Source organism: Biomphalaria glabrata, chromosome 1 (assembly GCF_947242115.1).
Source record: "Biomphalaria glabrata chromosome 1, xgBioGlab47.1, whole genome shotgun sequence".
Classification (NCBI taxonomy): Eukaryota; Metazoa; Mollusca; class Gastropoda; family Planorbidae; genus Biomphalaria; species Biomphalaria glabrata.
This window is the reverse complement of record NC_074711.1, coordinates 47,033,511-47,052,568: the sequence shown is the minus strand read 5'-3', so window position 1 is coordinate 47,052,568 and position 19,058 is coordinate 47,033,511. Positions and strand designations below refer to the sequence as shown.

At 34.5% G+C, this 19,058-nt stretch overlaps 1 protein-coding gene across 7 annotated transcripts in view; it reads left to right on the top strand.

Annotated features, from left to right (window-relative positions):
* LOC106075132 (uncharacterized) overlaps nt 1-19,058 on the top strand; it is a 58,180-nt gene extending 39,122 nt beyond the window's left edge. For 2 of the 7 annotated variants that reach the window (XM_056040298.1, XM_056040304.1), the window contains exons 3-11: nt 8,697-8,812; nt 10,639-10,784; nt 11,061-11,222; nt 11,756-11,886; nt 12,106-12,208; nt 13,928-14,059; nt 15,292-15,377; nt 15,466-15,552; nt 15,698-19,058. In XM_056040298.1, the coding sequence (XP_055896273.1) occupies nt 8,697-8,812; nt 10,639-10,784; nt 11,061-11,222; nt 11,756-11,886; nt 12,106-12,208; nt 13,928-14,059; nt 15,292-15,377; nt 15,466-15,552; nt 15,698-15,776 (1,042 nt within the window). In that variant the 3' untranslated portion in view covers nt 15,777-19,058. Of the gene's footprint in view, nt 1-8,651; nt 8,813-10,638; nt 10,785-11,060; nt 11,223-11,755; nt 11,887-12,105; nt 12,209-13,927; nt 14,060-15,291; nt 15,378-15,465; nt 15,591-15,697 lie in introns of all 7 variants that reach the window. The other 5 variants (XM_056040287.1, XM_056040294.1, XM_056040269.1 and 2 more) reach the window with 4 other exon arrangements.

The window sequence follows — 19,058 nt, the reverse complement described above, 5'->3', positions numbered from 1 at the left end:
GAGAAACAAAAGTCAATTATTTATTTAGAGAAAAAAAATGTAGATATTTCCGCCGGGCAAGCTGGACACGTGCAGCAAATCACGTGATCCGAGTCAGGTGACACCTTTCTTAGATAACTTTGCTCGTAGTGTAGTGTTTTTCATTCATTGTAAACAAAAAAAAAATATTTCCTGTTGACACTTGATAAGTTGTTGTCTGGGTTGGAAATGTTTTCTATATTCAGCTAATGACTTCGAATACATTGTATAGGATTGTGCAAGTCTATTTTAGGGAGAATGAAACTTGAAACGGAAAATACGCAGTCTTCTATTTTATTGACTTTGTTAAATTGTAGCACACACATAAAAAGATATCAATGAATGACTTTGTGTGTGTGTGTGTCTGGTAGGTTGACTAAATAGTATGCACTGCAGAGCTAGATGCCATTCTAGTACAGAGATATAGATCTCAGAATAGGAACGGGACTTTTCAACAAATCAAAAAGCAGCTTCGTTATTTCTTTGAACTTGTTGGCTCATAAACATTGACAAGTCACTGCTTTAGCTCATAAGCTTTTACCTGTTGAAGTCGCTGCTTTATATCAAATATTGGCTCATACATCTGTACCAGCTTTAAGTCAATTCTCTATTTCAAGCCTTGGCTCATTGATTTTTACTTTAAGTTGCTGCTTTATATCTAGACTTGGCTCATACATAAGCTTTTACCTGTTAAGAGATCATAGTTGAAAAAAAAATAATTTTTTTTAACCCTATTAGGCCTACATTGACAACTACGATCTCTCCACCTGACATTGATCTTCAGTGCATCAGCATTGGTCTTTATTTGACCAAACCATAGACCTTACTCAGTGAAATGACGTCACACTCCTTATCCCCCCTCTCCCCTAAGCCACTTCAGAAAAAGTAAACGCTAAACATTTGAATGTCACACTTTAGAGACGTATGAAACATCATTGGGACAAGTCTGGTCCTAGTGATTACCTCATTACCTATTGACTACGGTTTAATGTTTTAAGTTTGATTCATTACTTACTGACTACGTGCGGGACACACCATTTATGTAACGGCCCCTTGAGGGACGGCGCCTGGACGTTGAAAGATCACTGCGGGAGCTCTTTAACATCCCCGCACAGTGCAATAAAGATGCTCTCGCACCCTTTTAGGCACTCCCACTAGAGCCTTGTTTCGCACCCATTTGGTCTAGTCGTCCCCTCTCAAGACCGTTTCCACTCGGGCGCCACGATCAGGCAGGGCAGCAAGCCCGGGACTAAATCCACCCGATCTAAATGTAGGACCAACACTAGACATAAACATGGAAGAAATAGCAAAAGAAGAAAGAATGTACTCAAACAAATGAAGACAGGTAAAGCTGCTGGTATTAACAACATACCAACCAAAGTCTTAGAAGAAGGAGGATGTGAAATTGTTGACCAACTGCACAAACTATTCCACAAAATTTGGTTCAAAGAAACACGTCCCGTGAGTGGAAAAAGGGCTTAGTAATAAAACTACCAAAGATTGGAGATGTATTACAATGTGAGAAATGGCGTGACATCACTTTGTTGTCGATACCAAGCAAGAATTTCAGCAGAATAAAGGGAGCATGTGATGAACACCTAAGGGAAGAACTGGCCGGATTCAGGAAAGGGAGATCTTGTCCTGAGCAAATAGCAACACTCTGAATAAAGTAGAACAATGTGTCGAATGGGAATATCCTCTTTATGCAACATTTGTCGACTTTGAAAAGACCTTTGATAGTATCGACAGAGAATCTATCTGGACAGTAATGAGACATTACGGGATCCCAAATAAAGTAATAACAATAATCAAAAGCCTTTATGATGGTTTCACGTGCAAAGTGGCAATAGTCAGAGGAATTTCCAGTCACAATAAGAATCAAACAGGGATGTCTTTGTTTCATCACTCCTGTTGCTTCTAGTATTGGATTGGGTCACAAAAGAAGCTTACTCTAATTCAGGGAAAGAAATCCAATGGACTTTCACACAAAAGCTGGAAGATCTGGAATTCGCCGATGACATAGCCCTATTATGACACAGACTACAGGATATGCAAGAATAGGTCACAGCATTAAGTCAAGTAGGGAAGTAGGCCTCAAAATAAACCACAAAAAAAAGGTACGTAAAGTAAACAACAAACTAATCGGAGACATAGAACTAGATTCTCAGACCATAGACCAAGTAGATAGTTTTATATACTTTGGAAGTGTAGTCAGTGTATCAGGTGGAACAGGTGAAGACATTAAACGTCGTATAAAACTAGTGCGTCAGATATCAACCTGGAAATCTCATCACATCTCTAACAAGACTAACCTACTGTATGGTTGTGAAACATGGAAACAGCTGAAGCAACAACAAAAAAGTACAGACCTTCATCAACAGATGTCTGAGAAATATCTTTAAAATACACAGGTATGACAAAATAGAAAACATCAAACTGTGAGAGATGAGTTAACAGAGAAATAAAGAGGTAAAGATCCTAGAGAGAAAGTGGAGATGGATTGGTCACATCCTTAGAAATTATATCACCAGAGCTAGACAAGCCTTAGAGAGGAACCTCCAGGGAACAAGACGTAGAGAAAGACCAAAAAAAGAACGAGGCGACGCGGTATACTAGATGAGGCCGAGAGGACCGGAAACTAGCAAGAGACCATGGAGAGTGGAGTGTTTTTACTTCCGGTCTAGATTACTGTCTTATTATATTTCTAAGTCGGGATATCAGCCAACTAAAATCTTCTATTCCATATCTCTAGATCCAGTTTTCTAGTCTAGACTACTCTTGTACCATGTCTGGAACTAGAACTTTATATATGAGTAGATTTATACACGCGAGAAACCAGGACTTTCTTCGGGGAGAGGGTGATTGGGGGGGGGGCAACAAAATTTCCTTTTATTTAATCTCTCATTCATTAGTTATACAGAACAAAGTAATCGCTCTTACATCTGCTTCATAAAAGGAGGAATTGTCTTTTTAGATTTTTTTGCTTTTTACTCCATCAGCCCAGCGTGTTTATGTACACAGGTTTGACATCATTTGGCTAGATCTAGAACTAGTTGTTTTGGTCTTACCTGAGGCTTCGAAATTCGCCCTGTGTTGCCAACGCTAAGCGTGTGCTTTAAACAGTATAGGTGTGAAACGTGTACTTTAAAATTAGGCCTTTGTATTTCTGTTAGGGAGGTGTACCTCAGAGAACAGTCATAGGCCCACTGTTGTTTCTAATTTACATAAATGATCTTGCATTAGTTTAGGAACAAAAGTCTAATTAATTGCAGACGATTATCTTTTTATCTTATATAATACAGACGTACTTCAATAAAGATGATTACGTCCTACGCGTCATGCATTTAGTCATGCATATTAACCAATGACTTAAATTCTGCTAAGTCACTGGTTTTCCTGGCTAGCTCAGGCAACCCATTCCATGCTCTGATAGCACTAGGGAAGAAGGAGCAAATTTGTTCTAGAATTAAATTATATATAGAACAATAAAAACAACACAAGATACTGAGATGTTACAAAAAGAATTAGAAGAATTACAGAAATGGGAATCAAATTGGAGCATGCCAATTATTAAGAGTAACTAAAAATCTAAAACAAATAAGAACTACTTACTTTATTTATAGTAAACCAGTCACACAAATAAAAAAAACTCAAAATATCTAGGTGCAATAATAAATGGGATTAATGAAATTATTTAAAAATTCAAGCAAAACATTAGGGCATAAACATATATTTATGTATGTCTATGCATTAGAGTTTATTAAAAGATTTTTTTACTAATCAAACAAAAACATAAAATTAAAATGCTATTTAACTTTAGTTAGGCCAATATTAGAATATGCATCCTCTGCTTGGGAAGAAAACATAAAGAAACTAGAACAAATACAAAATAGTGCAGTGAGATTTATAACAAACGAATATTCCAATTTCATTAGAGTAAAACAATTAGTTAAATCACGAAACTTAGAGACATTTCAGGAGAGAAGAATACAAAGTACAGTAGTAATAATACATGAAACACTGAACCATAATTTACAATTAGAAAAAACAAAACCTAATGAAACATGCAGAAAGAGTCAAAGATAGAGGCACATTTCTTATTCCATACTCTAGAACTAATTCGTACAAGTGCTCCTTCTTCCCTGGTGCCATTAGAGAATGGAATGGGTTGTCTGAATCAGCCAGGAAAACCAACGACTTAGCATGCACGACTAGATTGGCTCATGAAATGCTTAGGACGTATATATACTATAAAGTAGAAAGTAAGGCGTATGTATGTATGTGCCGAATAGAAATCACAACCGTTTGACCAATCTTGATAAAACTTAGATGAAATGTTCCTTGGGTACTAACTTAGACCGTGTGTATTGTAGACCTAAAACAAATTTAAGACCCTCAAAAAAAAAAGGTGACAGCTCTATGAAAGCATTATAACTTCACATGAAAAGATCGAAAGGATCTAGATCTAATTTTAAGAACTACACTTTGCGCAGATAGTTTTTTACTTTGACACATTAAAATACAAAATATAGTCTATTGATTTCATTATTTAATAAAATTAAGCTTCAAATTTGTGTTTTAAAAGCATTTTTACATAAATTCGTTCCTTATATCTGCGAATTTAGAATTCCTAACGTACATTCTTTCATTAGACATTACACGAAATGTTACACATCTCTCTATTCCTAGGTGTAAAACTCTAATTCAACTCTAAGATGAAAGAACTTCTTTTCGCTAAGATAGTTTTATAATTAAACACATGAACATATTAATTATAGTCCATTCATTTCATATATTTAATCAAATTAACATTCAAATTTGTTTTTCTAAAGCATTTTTACATAGATCTACTTTCGATCGCCCACGTTTTCATAAAAAGTTGAATTCAGGTCAATTAGCTATTTTTAGCTCCATTCATAATATTTTTTATTCATGAATTCATGCATTCGCTTTACTTATAACATTATTATTTTCTTTAATTGTTTCTAATGCACTATATCAGTGACTACATCAGCAATACGCAAGTTAAGACCCCGGGCAGCGGGTAATATCTGTCTAGTATATATATATATATATAAGTATTTACAACTTAGAAAAATACGCTAGCTAACTGTTTATAATGTCTTTTAATTCTCTTGTATACTGTATTATAATCTTCGGACTCGAAGACTGGCCTTATTATTATTATACTGTGTTATACTTTTACATTGTTTTGTTTGAAATGTTCCTTGATGATTCTTATATCCAGCCCGTGGGGATGGACAGGGTTCGAACCCAGGACCACCATCAAAAGTCAAAAGCCTACCACACCAGGCAGTCATCAAACAAAAGATTATATAGGTCTGATTTTTAATAGATTAAATACATAAATTGAATTAGATTGCATATGAAAGTTGACTCCGGTAAGCAATTTTGATTATTATTAGTTTTTTCTTCTAGTAATAAGATTCACAGCAGATCCAGATATTTAGGGTCAATTTTTTTCAAACCCAGAACCATAAATAAAGTAAGTAAAAGTAATGTACCTCTTTCAGACCTTGCGATCTTTGGAACAGATGATGTCAAGGCCATCTGGTGCCCACGGTTTACGAAGGTGACCAGCACAACGACTAACCGCCTTGACTTTCCTCAACTAACATCAGGTACCCAGTTAGAGCTGGCTGGACGCCCTTAAGATCCCGAAATTAAAAATCCAAGTCTTCACCAGGATTCGAACCCGGGATCCCTCGGTTCGGAAGCCAAGCTCTTTACCACTTAGCAAACGCGCCACATAAATGCAGAATTCGAATAGAAATTGTGATTTCTGTACTAAACTAGTTCTATAGACCTTTTTTCCCTTTAAATTTTGTTTCCTAAACATAAATCTTGGTTCATTTTCTAAATTTATGTCTGTGTTTCTTTAGTGCACACTAAGTCTGCATTCATCTGTATTCTACTTGGTCTGTACATCTATACACTTTGACTGTCAGACATAAGACTCTTTATTTAACGCCTTCCAAACGTTATCCGTTCTGTGTTATTATTATCTGTTACATTTCGAGATGTTTTAGCAATTAAGACATTTTGTGTTTTATGAAGTAACAAAGTATATATTAATATAACAGCACAAATGTGGCACACACTGAAGAAACGTATAATGAGAAACGTCATTGTATTTGTAGATAGCTTGCTGGTCCAACAATAGATTGTAGCATATGTTACACATGACAAGTCGGAACAATTGTTTCATTTTATAACTAGGTCGTGTAAAATCACAGCGTTTTGTAATTGAAGAGCTCATTCTTTTAAAACTTTGTATCTGACAAAGTTATCCACGCGACACTCCAGATCGTGTTGAGATTAAGTCTGACACTCTACGGTTAGCTAGTCAGTTTACGTAGAGACGTCATCATTTATGGGCAGTGGACAGCTGTGGGCGGATACTGGGCAGTAAGGCTCTGAACACTGAACAATAGTTTATGGGCATTAAACAGTATGCATTTGGTAGTAGGCACTAGGCTTTAAGCCGTTTTTAGTGGGTACTAATGATATACCTTTTCGCTGACAGATCGTGCGTATGGGCGGATGTATCCTTCACGACAAAGGAGATGGGGATGTAGATATCTGTCTCGTTGTTAACCTGCGCGGGATGTTGGGGGTGTGGGCTTGGACAACGGTGAATTGTGATATCTTCATTGAACTTTTATAAACCAGGTTAGGGGGTGGGTTATTTAATGGAAAACAAAACTCTACTGAAAAACATTTTCTCGAATGTTTTAAAGCGTAAATGAAACTTTGATATGCAATGTTTACGTCTTGTCACAGTTCTCTACAGCTACAGAAACAAAACACTTTTCCTTCTTTTCCCTACGAAAATCGATTATCATTGCTTTGTTTTTTTGTTGTTTTTTTTACATTTATATTTTAAAAAAATGATCATTACAGAATTGTTCAACGTGTTTTATTTCTCTGAAATACTCGTTTACGTCTGAGCTCTCAGAGAACAGGGCAAACATGGTGGTGTCTTGGACTATACGATTGAAAATCATTAATGTATAAAATGAGCCACAGTGGCGACGGGGTGCCCCTGTGTTAACTCTACATGCATTTGATATTAAATTGCTTACCCTAACAACCCTCTGCGGTCTCTGGGTAAAAAGAACTCATTAGCCCATTACTGCCCATAGTATTCTATATGGACTCATCTTTAATGCTTTGATTTTTTCAATTATTAAATAAAGTTGTATGGTATTGAAAACTGATGAGAAATCAATAAAGAATAATCTTACATAAGTGAAAGGTCTAGAAATTTACACAATTTAGGTCTAGATGTTTTTAGACACAATGTAGGTCTAGGTGTTTGTATACGCAATTTAAAGTACTTGGATGGCATGGTCTACACACTACACTGACCATGATACTACATAAAGGTCTATATTTTATATGGAGGGAAGGACTATCAAAATGGACATTCGGGCTAATGTCCGGTGGGCCGCCTGTACACTTTTGAGGGCAAGTATGAATGAAGGCCCATTTGTATTTTGTGTGTCTGAGTACATGGCAATACAGCATTTACCCAAGTTTTGGTTTTTTTTCCTAACAAATATCACGTACTTCTTGGACGTCTTTCTTGACTACGTCACTTGAAAATACCGAATCACTTCACTTGAACATATCGAATCACTTCACTTGAACATATCGAATCACTTCACTTGAACATATCGAATCACTTCACTTGAACATATCGAATCACTTCACTTGAACATATCGAATCACTTCACTTGAACATACCGAATCACTTCACTTGAACATACCGAATCACTTCACTTGAACATACCGAATCACTTCACTTGAACATATCGAATCACTTCACTTGAACATACCGAATCACTTCACTTGAACATACCGAATCACTTCACTTGAACATATCGAATCACTTCACTTGAACATACTGAATCACTTCACTTGAACATACCGAATCACTTCACTTGAACATACCGAATCACTTCACTTGAACATACCGAATCACTTCACTTGAACATACCGAATCACTTCACTTGAACATATCGAATCACTTCACTTGAACATACCAATTCACTTCACTTGAACATACCGAATCACTTCACTTGAACATATCGAATCACTTCACTTGAACATACCGAATCACTTCACTTGAACATACCGATTCAAACTCAGAGACTTGCTTCGGAAACTGCACAAACCTTTCCACGTCCAATACCATATTCTAAAGCAGCACTTATTTTGAAAGAGAAGGTTCCTATTTCTGAGCTTTTTTTTTTAATCAGCGTGATTTTCACCAAAACATAACTTTTGAAAAACAAATCTTGGATCTGAACATGTACAGCCATTGGCACAACTGCGTTGAGTGAAATTTCGGGTTTCGAACTGTTTAAGACTATGTTTTAATTCAAATCCCTTTTACATTGTAAGTAATTAGCATAGTGGTGGAACTATAGTTGAATGACGTAGTCAACTCTAGATATAGATGTATTCATTGTGCGTGGCGAAGTCAATGAAGTTATTAATAGCGCCTGCTACATGTAGGCTGTAAAATTTTGGCAGTCATGTGTGACAGTGGGGCGATGTATTTGTGCTATGGATGTATTGAATGCGTGTAAACTTTCTCATGACAGTAACAGCCCTGGTCAACTTCCAGCACTTTCTCATGACAGTAACAGCCCTGGTCAACTTCCAGCCACCTATGTAGACAATTTTCACAGCAAGGAGGAGATAAGTCGTATGCCATACAGATGTCTTGGAAACACAGGCTTAGTTGTCTCAGCATTGAGCTTTGGTAAGATTTCTTCAATCTTCGCTTCATTAGGAAATCACTAGCAATATTTACAGATTGTTTATAGAAAACAAATTATGTAGGGTTTTAATAGGGTAATCAAAAATATTCTACGTAGATCTATATCCAAAAAATAGAAATGGATAAGTGGTTTGAGTGCTTGGACAAGTCCCCAAAAGCCCGTGGAGTCTGGGAGCACATGAGGCGCCCTGACCGCACTTTCCCGTGGTGGGTGGAGGCTGTACTGACAGGCAAGGGAAGACAAGACACATCTACAAGGAATAAAGTACTTGACAGGCAGGGAAGAGAAAGCAGGCTCCCAAAGAGGAAGATCATGTACAGAGCAGATCATGGTTCTACAAAATATAGATAAAAGTCTCGAGTACCAACAACGGTTAACGATCAGTTAGTTAGAATTGAAATGGAAAATAGAAAATACGGTATCCCAGAAAAAATTCGTCCAGATTCTACGACATCTATAAGTTGTTACATTAAAACAGAAAAAGGAACATCGAGACAGGTGTGAGACAGGGATCTAATCTCCCTTCCTTTTCCTCCTAGACATCGACTACATAATGAGGAGAGCAATGAACCAGACTGCCTTTGGTATTCCATGGCGTGAACAAAACCGAATGACGGACTTAGACTTCGCCGATGACGTTGCACTTTACTCGGGGCTACAAATAAATGCATGCAAGAAATGACGGAGAGATAGGCACCCAAAATTGGCCTCCGCATAAATTTGGATAAGACTAAAATTGTGCGAGTTGGATATAAAGCAAAGGGTGCCCCCGTCAGACTTGGCGAGTCAAAGCTTGAAGAGGTGGACAAGTTCACGTAACTTCATAACAAACGATGGGGATGCCTACCATGATGTAGCGTGCCGAATAGGAAAGGCAGGGAGCATTTTCCAAAGGCTGTAGCCTATTTGGACAAGCTAATCTATGGGACTTAAAACAAAAATACACCTTCTTAACACAATCGTCATCACAACAGCAACATATGCATGTGAGACATGGACGTCATCTGCCAAAGTTGAGAAAAGACTAAATGTGACTCAACAAATATGGCTGAGACGGATTTTAGGAGTTAGTTATAGAGATCAGGTCTCAAACAAGGAAATCCTTTGCCGAACTGGGAGTCGAACACTTAGTGAGGTTGTGACAGAGCGTTTGCGGGACATGTTCTCCGACAAAATGAACTACGAGTATTAAGAGTTGCTATGACATGGAGGCCAATACGAGGAAAGCGCAAACAGGGACGTCCTCGTATAACTTGTCGCCACACTTTCATGAAGGACCTCAGAACAGTGGACACCAGGTGGGAAGAGGCTTCAGACATTGCCAGTGACAGATCTTTGTGAAGACAACTTGCCGCCCAATACGCCGAACGGCGCGGGGGGGATTTAAGTCTAAATAAGTAAGTGTAAGTTGATAAATTTTTTAAAAAAAAATTGATTCATGTATTGTCTACGCCAATGAGTATTTGTGCAAAGTTTTAACTTAAATATAAGCTTTGTAGAGAAAAAAAAAGCCTATGGTATATTAAAAACAGTATGTAGTCTTCCTGAACTTAATATATAAGTTTTGTTTTTTAATAAGAAAAATACAAAACTACTTTTTAAAAAGGACAATTTCTCATTGAGGAAATTGAAGCGGGGTAGATAAATGTCTCGTTATTTTTTAAATATTCGCACTTACAAAAAAGGGTAGATAACTCGTTATCAACTTCTTAAAGAAGGAATCGTCTTTTTTTTTTTTTAGAGTATTTTTTTTTTTTTATTTGTTTTGTTTTTTTGTTATAACTTCTTTGACTTTCCATTTGTTTAGGTGCTAGTTCTCTGGGCAGTGTTTTCAGGTCAACCATTGAGGATGAATCAGTGGAGATTGTAAAGAAAGCCATCCGCTCAGGGATTAACTATGTGGACACGGCTCCTTGGTATGGCCAGAGGAAATCAGAAACTATATTAGGGAAAGTAGGTCACCAAAGATACCTTTCAATTCAAACCTTTTTTTTCTTTACTGATCTATGAAACATTTTTTTTTCTTTTTTCCTTTCAAAACTTTAGAAAGAAAACTTTTACTTATTTTTTTTTTATATCTTTGAAATGAACTACACTGTTCTAAGGAATATCTTTCATAGTTTAGGTTAGCCTAAAATGTTTCACACACATTTCCTTTAAAGTTTATTGAAGACATTTACCAGCATCATGACTAACAAATGAATTCACTGAATTGTGTCCACTCTTAAGGCTCTGAAAGACATCCCACGTTCCAGCTATTACATTGCTACTAAAGTTGGACGCTATGAGAAAGATGTCACCAAAATGTTTGATTTTTCTACAGACAAAACTTTCTGGAGCGTCAACCAAAGTTTAAACTTATTAGGTCTGGAATATATTGATGTTATACAGGTACGTTATGTCTAGATGTTATACAGGTACGTTATGTCTAGATGTTATACAGGTAAGTTATGTTTGAACCTCTACATTTTATAAAGGTATGTTGAGTTTATATGTTTTACAAGTATGTTGTGTTTAGATATTTCATTGGTAGGTTGACCTAATGCTATACATATGTTCTGGTGTTGTGAAGATATCTTTCTTTTACTTTTACAGTATTACAGTTCAGTAACATGATCTAACCTACATGTATAATTGATGTTATAGAAATATTTGTTTATTTTTTTATGTAGATATACTATGTCTTGATCTTATATAGATATGTTACTCCAAAATCTCACATGACCTAAGATATATCTTATCAAGTTGTATTCTTTTTAATGTTCAACAAGTGGGTTTAGAACCTTTTTGAAAACGGGATGATTAGTAGATATTTTAGAAGACAGTATTCTCTATTTATGTGAAGATTTCCATGATACTGAGAGAAGTCCACAAAGTTAAGTCTTTGTTATATTTCTCCTTCACAATTATTGCCCTTGGTATAGATCCATGATATTGAGTTTGCCCCAAGTCTTGACATCATTCTCCAAGAAACACTTCCAGCCTTGCAGAAACTCAAAGAAGAAGGAAAAGTAAAGTACATTGGCATCACTGGGTATCCACTGGAACCAATCAAGTAAGATTCATAGGGTGTATACATTTTTAAAAAAATGTTTATCTATTTAAAACAAATTTTCACACTGGCATGCCTTAACCTCCAGACTTAAACAGAGAAAACCATTTTGTTTCCCTCAGACTTGAACTGATGGGATACAAACAAAAAAAAACAATGAAGAACAGAACAACACAGAGTGTGTCAGCCATTGGAAAGAGACCATTTTGTTTTTTATTTCAGAAGTGTAATTGAACAATCCTCTATCAAAATTGATGTTGTATTAAGTTACTGCCGTGCTACTATGAATGACAACATTTTAAAGGAATGGCTTCCATATTTTCAGGTTGTTTCATTTTTCTTAATCCAAAAGCTCAAACATTCAAATGTTCACTTGGACTAAAAACAATATGTGAGTGTTCAGACAGATTCAGATTTCAATTTTATTTTTTTTATTAGTCAAAAAAAAGTTCTTAACAGTTCATTATCATTATCAAGTTTTCATTGAAGTCCATCTGTGTGGTTAGAATCTTTTAGTCACTGCATCTGTGTGGTCAGAATCTTTTAGTCACTCTATCTGTGTGGTTAGAATCTTTTAGTCACTCCATCTGTGTGGTCAGAATCTTTTAGTCACTCCATCTGTGTGGTCAGAATCTTTTAGTCACTCCATCTGTGTGGTCAGAATCTTTTAGTCACTCCATTTGTGTGGTCAGAATTTTTAGTCACTCCATCTGTGTGGTCAGAATCTTTTAGTCACTCCATCTGTGTGGTCAGAATCTTTTAGTCACTCCATCTGTGTGGTCAGAATCTTTTAGTCACTCCATCTGTGTGGTCAGAATCTTTTAGTCACTCCATCTGTGTGGTCAGAATCTTTTAGTCACTCCATCTGTGTGGTCAGAATCATTTAGTCACTCCATCTGTGTGGTCAGAATCTTTTAGTCACTCCATCTGTGTGGTCAGAATCTTTTAGTCACTCCATCTGTGTGGTCAGAATCTTTTAGTCACTCCATCTGTGTGGTCAGAATCTTTTAGTCACTCCATCTGTGTGGTCAGAATCTTTTAGTCACTCCATCTGTGTGGTCAGAATCATTTAGTCACTCCATCTGTGTGGTCAGAATCTTTTAGTCACTCCATCTGTGTGGTCAGAATCTTTTACATGTTATTTCTCCCACTTTCCAGTCTCGGATCAAGTTGACACTTTGCGGATGACAACACAAATCAATAACAAATTAATCTAGTAGTTGATCAATTAGTCATAATTAATTAATTTTTTTTATATGGAAAATGTCAGGTTAGTCATTAGTTAAGGAAAAGTAAAAGTGGTTTGTCATTGTACATGACACACTCATTAATCATGAGCCACAGACAAAGATGACCTTTTAATTATCTGCCCTATAGATTGCAATGTCTGAAATGGGAACTTTACTTACTTACTTTATATGGAAAATATAATAAATAGGCAACAAAAGACATGTGAAAATAATCACATTTAATGTAGAAAATTAGGTTATTCATTAAAAGTTTTAAACTAACTATAGACTAATAAATCCTACTATTTTACTAAATACATGTACTTAAATAGTCCAGTGGCAAAACATGTCAGCCTTCCATCATGGAGGCTCAAATTCAGATTGAAACTCCAGAAACTTTCTTTTTTTTTTATTAAATACATGATTTATTCAAAAAATGTATGCATTTCCACACAATATAAGCAAGTTTTTAGAAATAGTATTTTTATCTTCAACTTGTTTATATTTCTTGTTGCTATCTTTGTGAACTAAATACATTAAGCAAGCAAACATTACTTACTCTAGATATGCATGTGGCTGGGACATATTGGATGTAAATGATATGAAAGAAATGTAAAAGATCGCTTATAATTCAAAAAAAGAAAACTGTAAAAATAGAAGATAAGATAAGAATGTATTTTTAAAAACACAACCAGCAACAATCTGAAATAGTACAAGTTAATGCAGGGTACAATAAATTAATACATAAATTAATAAATTAGATACAATAAAGCATTTGTTTTATGTAATATTTTTTTATTTTACTATTTTAATAGAGTCGACAAGTTGGTGTTGTCAATGCTTCACCTATTGGCATGGGTCTTTTGTCTAGTAGAGGACCACCTGAATGGCATCCTGCACCAGAGAAAATTAAACAAACATGCACTTTAGCAGCAGCTTATTGTCAGGTATGGAGAATGTTAACTTCTACTTATGTGTTGGGCTGATTTAGTGTTTTTTTGTTGTCAATTTGCCTATGGACTATTTCTGGCTTGTAACACAGTACTAACTGATCCCTCAAAACTTCTACTCAGGAATTCAACATGCTTAGAAAAAAAGTGTGTATGCGGGGTGATAAAATAGAACCAGCTTATGAGTGTATATCCAAATTGTTAATGGAATTCTTATGGCTTAACTAGGTTTTGGCAACAAACAAATCAATATAATAGTGATGACATGAAAGTGGATTGTACATTAATCATTGTGTTAGTGGATGGCTACCAGAAGCTTTGAATTGTCTTCACATTCGAATGAAAGATCTATTGACATTTCTTTTGATATTGAGACTCCATTTTAGACTCCATTCTCGTATTACATGCAATGTATCATTCTCTGTTTACAATTGGAAAATTAAAATGCAAGCTGCATCAATTTCTTTACATTATAATCTAATCTAAAATCATCTTAATATTTTCACTTGAGCCATCCATATAATATTGGCACCATGTTTGATTTACGTCACATATTTATGAATAGTTTTCATCTTGTCTAGATCTACACTAATTATATATCTTATTCACTGATTCTTTGCAATATAGCTTTGTTAAGGAATTGTATTTGAGGCGGGGGGGTGAACTGGGTTCCATAGCTTTGGTCAGCAGCCAGTCTAGCAGATGAAACTCCAAAATTAAACTTACAGCCATCTGCTGTCCACAGCTGTCTCAGACTACTGAGCCACTGTGGTTGACATTTGGCCTAAAGAGTGGTTTTGGTCTGCGCAATCCACTTTTCACTATAAAAATACCTAGCATAGGATGTTAGTGATAAAGTCAAGGTAGTGCTAATAACTTCATTCAAATCTCATATTTACCTACATGATAGGATTTCATCTTTTGAATACCTACACTTAACACTGTGCTATTGTATCTATGTATGTTTGTGTGTGTCTGTAGGTGGCTATCTCAGGTTAAAGCCTCAAAGGAATAGTGCTATGTGGAAGCTAGTTATAATTCAGATAAATTGTTGACAATGAAAGAGAAATACTTTTTGGACAGCTATTTGAATATTAAATTCATTTTAATGGATTTACTTTTTTCTTAACAAAGATAACTGAACAACAAATAAAGGTATTATATTGCTAGGGCTTTTGACAGCACCTACACATTTATTAAAAATGCGATGAATTTGATTCTTTTTTTAGGAAAGGGGAGTTGATATATCAAGACTAGGACTTAGGTTTAGTTTAGATCAAGTAGATATTCCTACAACTCTAGTTAGCACTGCCAGGTAAGTTTACATCTTGAAAACCAATTGAATTTTAAGCTAGTCTGTAATTCAGAAAGTTATTTCTATTAGTTTCCTTTCTTTTTTTTAGCCTTGAAAACCTGAGCAAAAATCTTGAATCAGTGTACACACCTTTATCTGATCTAGAAACAAAAGTCACACAGGAAGTTATGGAGAGGTAACTCTAGAATGTAGCAATATGTAGGCCTACACATGGTTAGTTAGATTTTCATCTTCAGATTGCTTTAACATTTGAAATATTGTTATGGAAGTTATTTATTTTTATTTCATTGACAATGAAAAATGTTTTTGTTAACTTTCAGATTTTTCCAGCCACTCAACAATGCACATTGGGAAGGTATTGAGCTGTCCAAATATCAAGCTCAACTCTCACAAAACTAAACTTGTCATAATCAATTTGAGTTTTGTTTACAATATTTTTGTAAGAAAAATTTAAACAAATTAGAGTAATATTTTTATATTGGTAGCTTATTTTCTTATAAATGTCATCAAAAATGAAATATTGACTAGCCAAAAAAAACAACAATTTAGAACACATTGAAACAAATGGTTCAAGTCTTTCTGCTGTTAGGTTATTTCATTACATTCTTTGTTCTGTCATGGAATTATCTACTTTCCTTACTTTTAAAGAAATTAAAGATATCAATTATGTATTTATTTATTTTTATATGTACATGGTTTAAGTGGGTTAAGGGAGACAATTTGTCTGTTAACCAAATCCATTTCTCCTTTATTGAGATTTTGTTTCACTGATTTCAATGGTCACTGTACTCTTGAAACTGGAGTTACATCCCTTGTATTTGGATGGACTTTTCAATGAGTCCATATGCTACCAATAATTAATCAATGGAATGTAGAGTAAATAGAATGACTTACGACATGTACTTCATTCAAACAAAAATAGTGAATTTTTTCATTTGGAAGAGATTTATAAGTATGTACCTAATATATCAAAATGAGTAGTGTTTGAATAGAATGTACCATCATTTAGTCTGAGAGTCAGATAAAGAGCTGGATGTGCATGTGCAAACAAGAGTTTGTTTAATTTAGTTCCCATCAATGTATTGTTTATTTTGACATTTTGAATTCAAATTTAACCTTTTGAAATTCCAATGTTTCAAAACAAAATGTTCATCAAAATGTACATTGTGACATTGACATCTCTTGTTCTTTGATTGATTCCTAATATTTATAGGATTTTATGAACATGTTTTAAAGAAGTCTTGTTGACAAGGTTTGTTTCATTGATATTTCAAACAATCCTTGATAAGGATATCCATTGAACTAGTCATGACAAGGTGTTTCATTGATATTTCAAGCAATCATTTACTTAGTCATGACAAGGTGTTTCATTGATATTTCAAACAATCATTGACTTAGTCATGACAACGTGTTTCATTGATATTTCAAACAATACTTGATAAAGATATCCATTGACCTAGTCATGACAAGGTGTTTCATTGATATTTCAAACAATCATTGATAAAGATATACATTGACCTAGTCATGACAAGGTGTTTCATTGATATCTCAAGCAATCATTGACTTAGTCATGACAAGGTGTTTCATTGATAGTTCAAACAATCATTGACTTAGTCATGACAAGGTGTTTCATTGATATTTCAAGCAATCATTGACTTAGTCATGACAAGGTGTTTCATTGATATTTCAAACAATCCTTGATAAAGATATCCATTGACCTAGTCATGACAAGGTGTTTCATTGATATTTCAAGCAATCATTGACTTAGTCATGACAATGTGTTTCATTGATATTTCAAGCGAGCATTGACTTAGTCATGACAAGGTGTTTCATTGATATTTCAAACAATCATTGATAAAGATATCCATTGACCTAGTCATGACAAGGTGTTTCATTGATATTTCAAGCAATCATTGACCTAGCCATGACAAGGTGTTTCATTGATATTTCAAGCAATCATTGACCTAGTCATGACAAGGAGTTTCATTGATATTTCAAACAATCATTGACCTCGTCATAATAAGGAGTTTCATTGATATTTCAAGCAATCATTGACTTAGTCATGACAAAGTGTTTCAATAATATTTCAAGTAATCATTCACCTAGTCATGACAAGGACATTGCAAAATTTGTTCTTTTTATATTTTAATTTGTGAATGTTTCTGTATTAAACTGTCACTGTTTACTTAGTCTGATGACTTGGACTGAGACATTTTATATTTGTCTATCTATACAGTTGACATCCACTTCCAAGTATTTTTTATTTATTTACTTTTTTTGTTTACCTTATAATTGACGGAATATTTTCTCCGAAACAAATTTCTTGGGCAGTTTTTTTTTTGGCAACATCCACAGGAAGCCATTTTTATTTTATTTTAAGAGATATGTATTTTCTATTTGAAGGACATGATGTCATTCCGCAAACACAACAATAAATCCATAGATGAATGAAGGAATAGAATAGATGACCTCAGGATTGACAGGGTCAAAGAATAGAATAGATGACCTCAAGATTGTTAGGGACAAGGATTACAGAAAGAAGACATTTTTTAAAATATATTTTCATGTTTCATGACTCAAGAATTTGAGACAGATTTTTTTTTATTCACTATATACAGTGCCATTTTTAACTAGCTGAAAGAAGAAAAAGAGCCTTAATGATGAAGCAAATTTCAATTAAAAATAATTTCAATGCCCATTAGTTTGTGTATAATATATTAACAATCGTTTCTTTTTCCATTACATTTGGATTTTGTGGTTTACATTTTTTTTTCAATTATATTTGAATTTTGTGGTTTACATTTTTTGTTCCATTACATTTGAATTTTGTGGTTTACATTTTTTGTTCCATCACATTTGGATTTTGTGATTTACATTTTTTGTTCCATTACATTTGGATTTTGTGGTTTACATTTTTTGTTCCATTACATTTGAATTTTGTGGTTTACATTTTTTGTTCCATTACATTTGGATTTTGTGATTTACATTTTTGTTCCATTACATTTGGATTTTGTGGTTTACATTTTTTGTTCCATTACATTTGGATTTTGTGATTTACATTTTTGTTCCATTACATTTGGATTTTGTGGTTTACATTTTTGTTCCATTACATTTGGATTTTGTGGTTTACATTTTTTTTTAGCGACCCCCGTAAGGGGAAAAGCAGCTATTAGGTTTGTGCAAAATGTCCATCTGTCACACTCAGATCTCGAAAACTAAAAGAGATATGAAAAATATTATTTCACCATTAAATGCGGCTTTAAAAGTTTAGGTGCAACGGCTACATTTGGGTTTCTAAAATCAAACCGTTCAATTTATAAAATTAATTATGCAAGTGATTTTTTCATATATGTACACCAATTCTAAAACAATTACGTAAATGTAAGGGAGGCTATGTTACAAAGGAAGACAGTATCACTAACTCAAATATATATATAAAATGTAAAAGAAATGTTTACAACAAATATAATTATTAGTTAAAGGTGTTTTTTCTATTCAACTAGCTGCTAAAATTAGAAGAAAACATTTATGTTTGTTTATAAATGCTAAGAATGCACTTTGTATTTAAATATCACGCACATGTTTTAAAATGGATTTTTTATGCAGCGACTTTCTTGCAGTGGCGTAACACTGCGGCATATTGTGGTGCTAACTAATTCCTTAAAATTTTTTAAATAATCA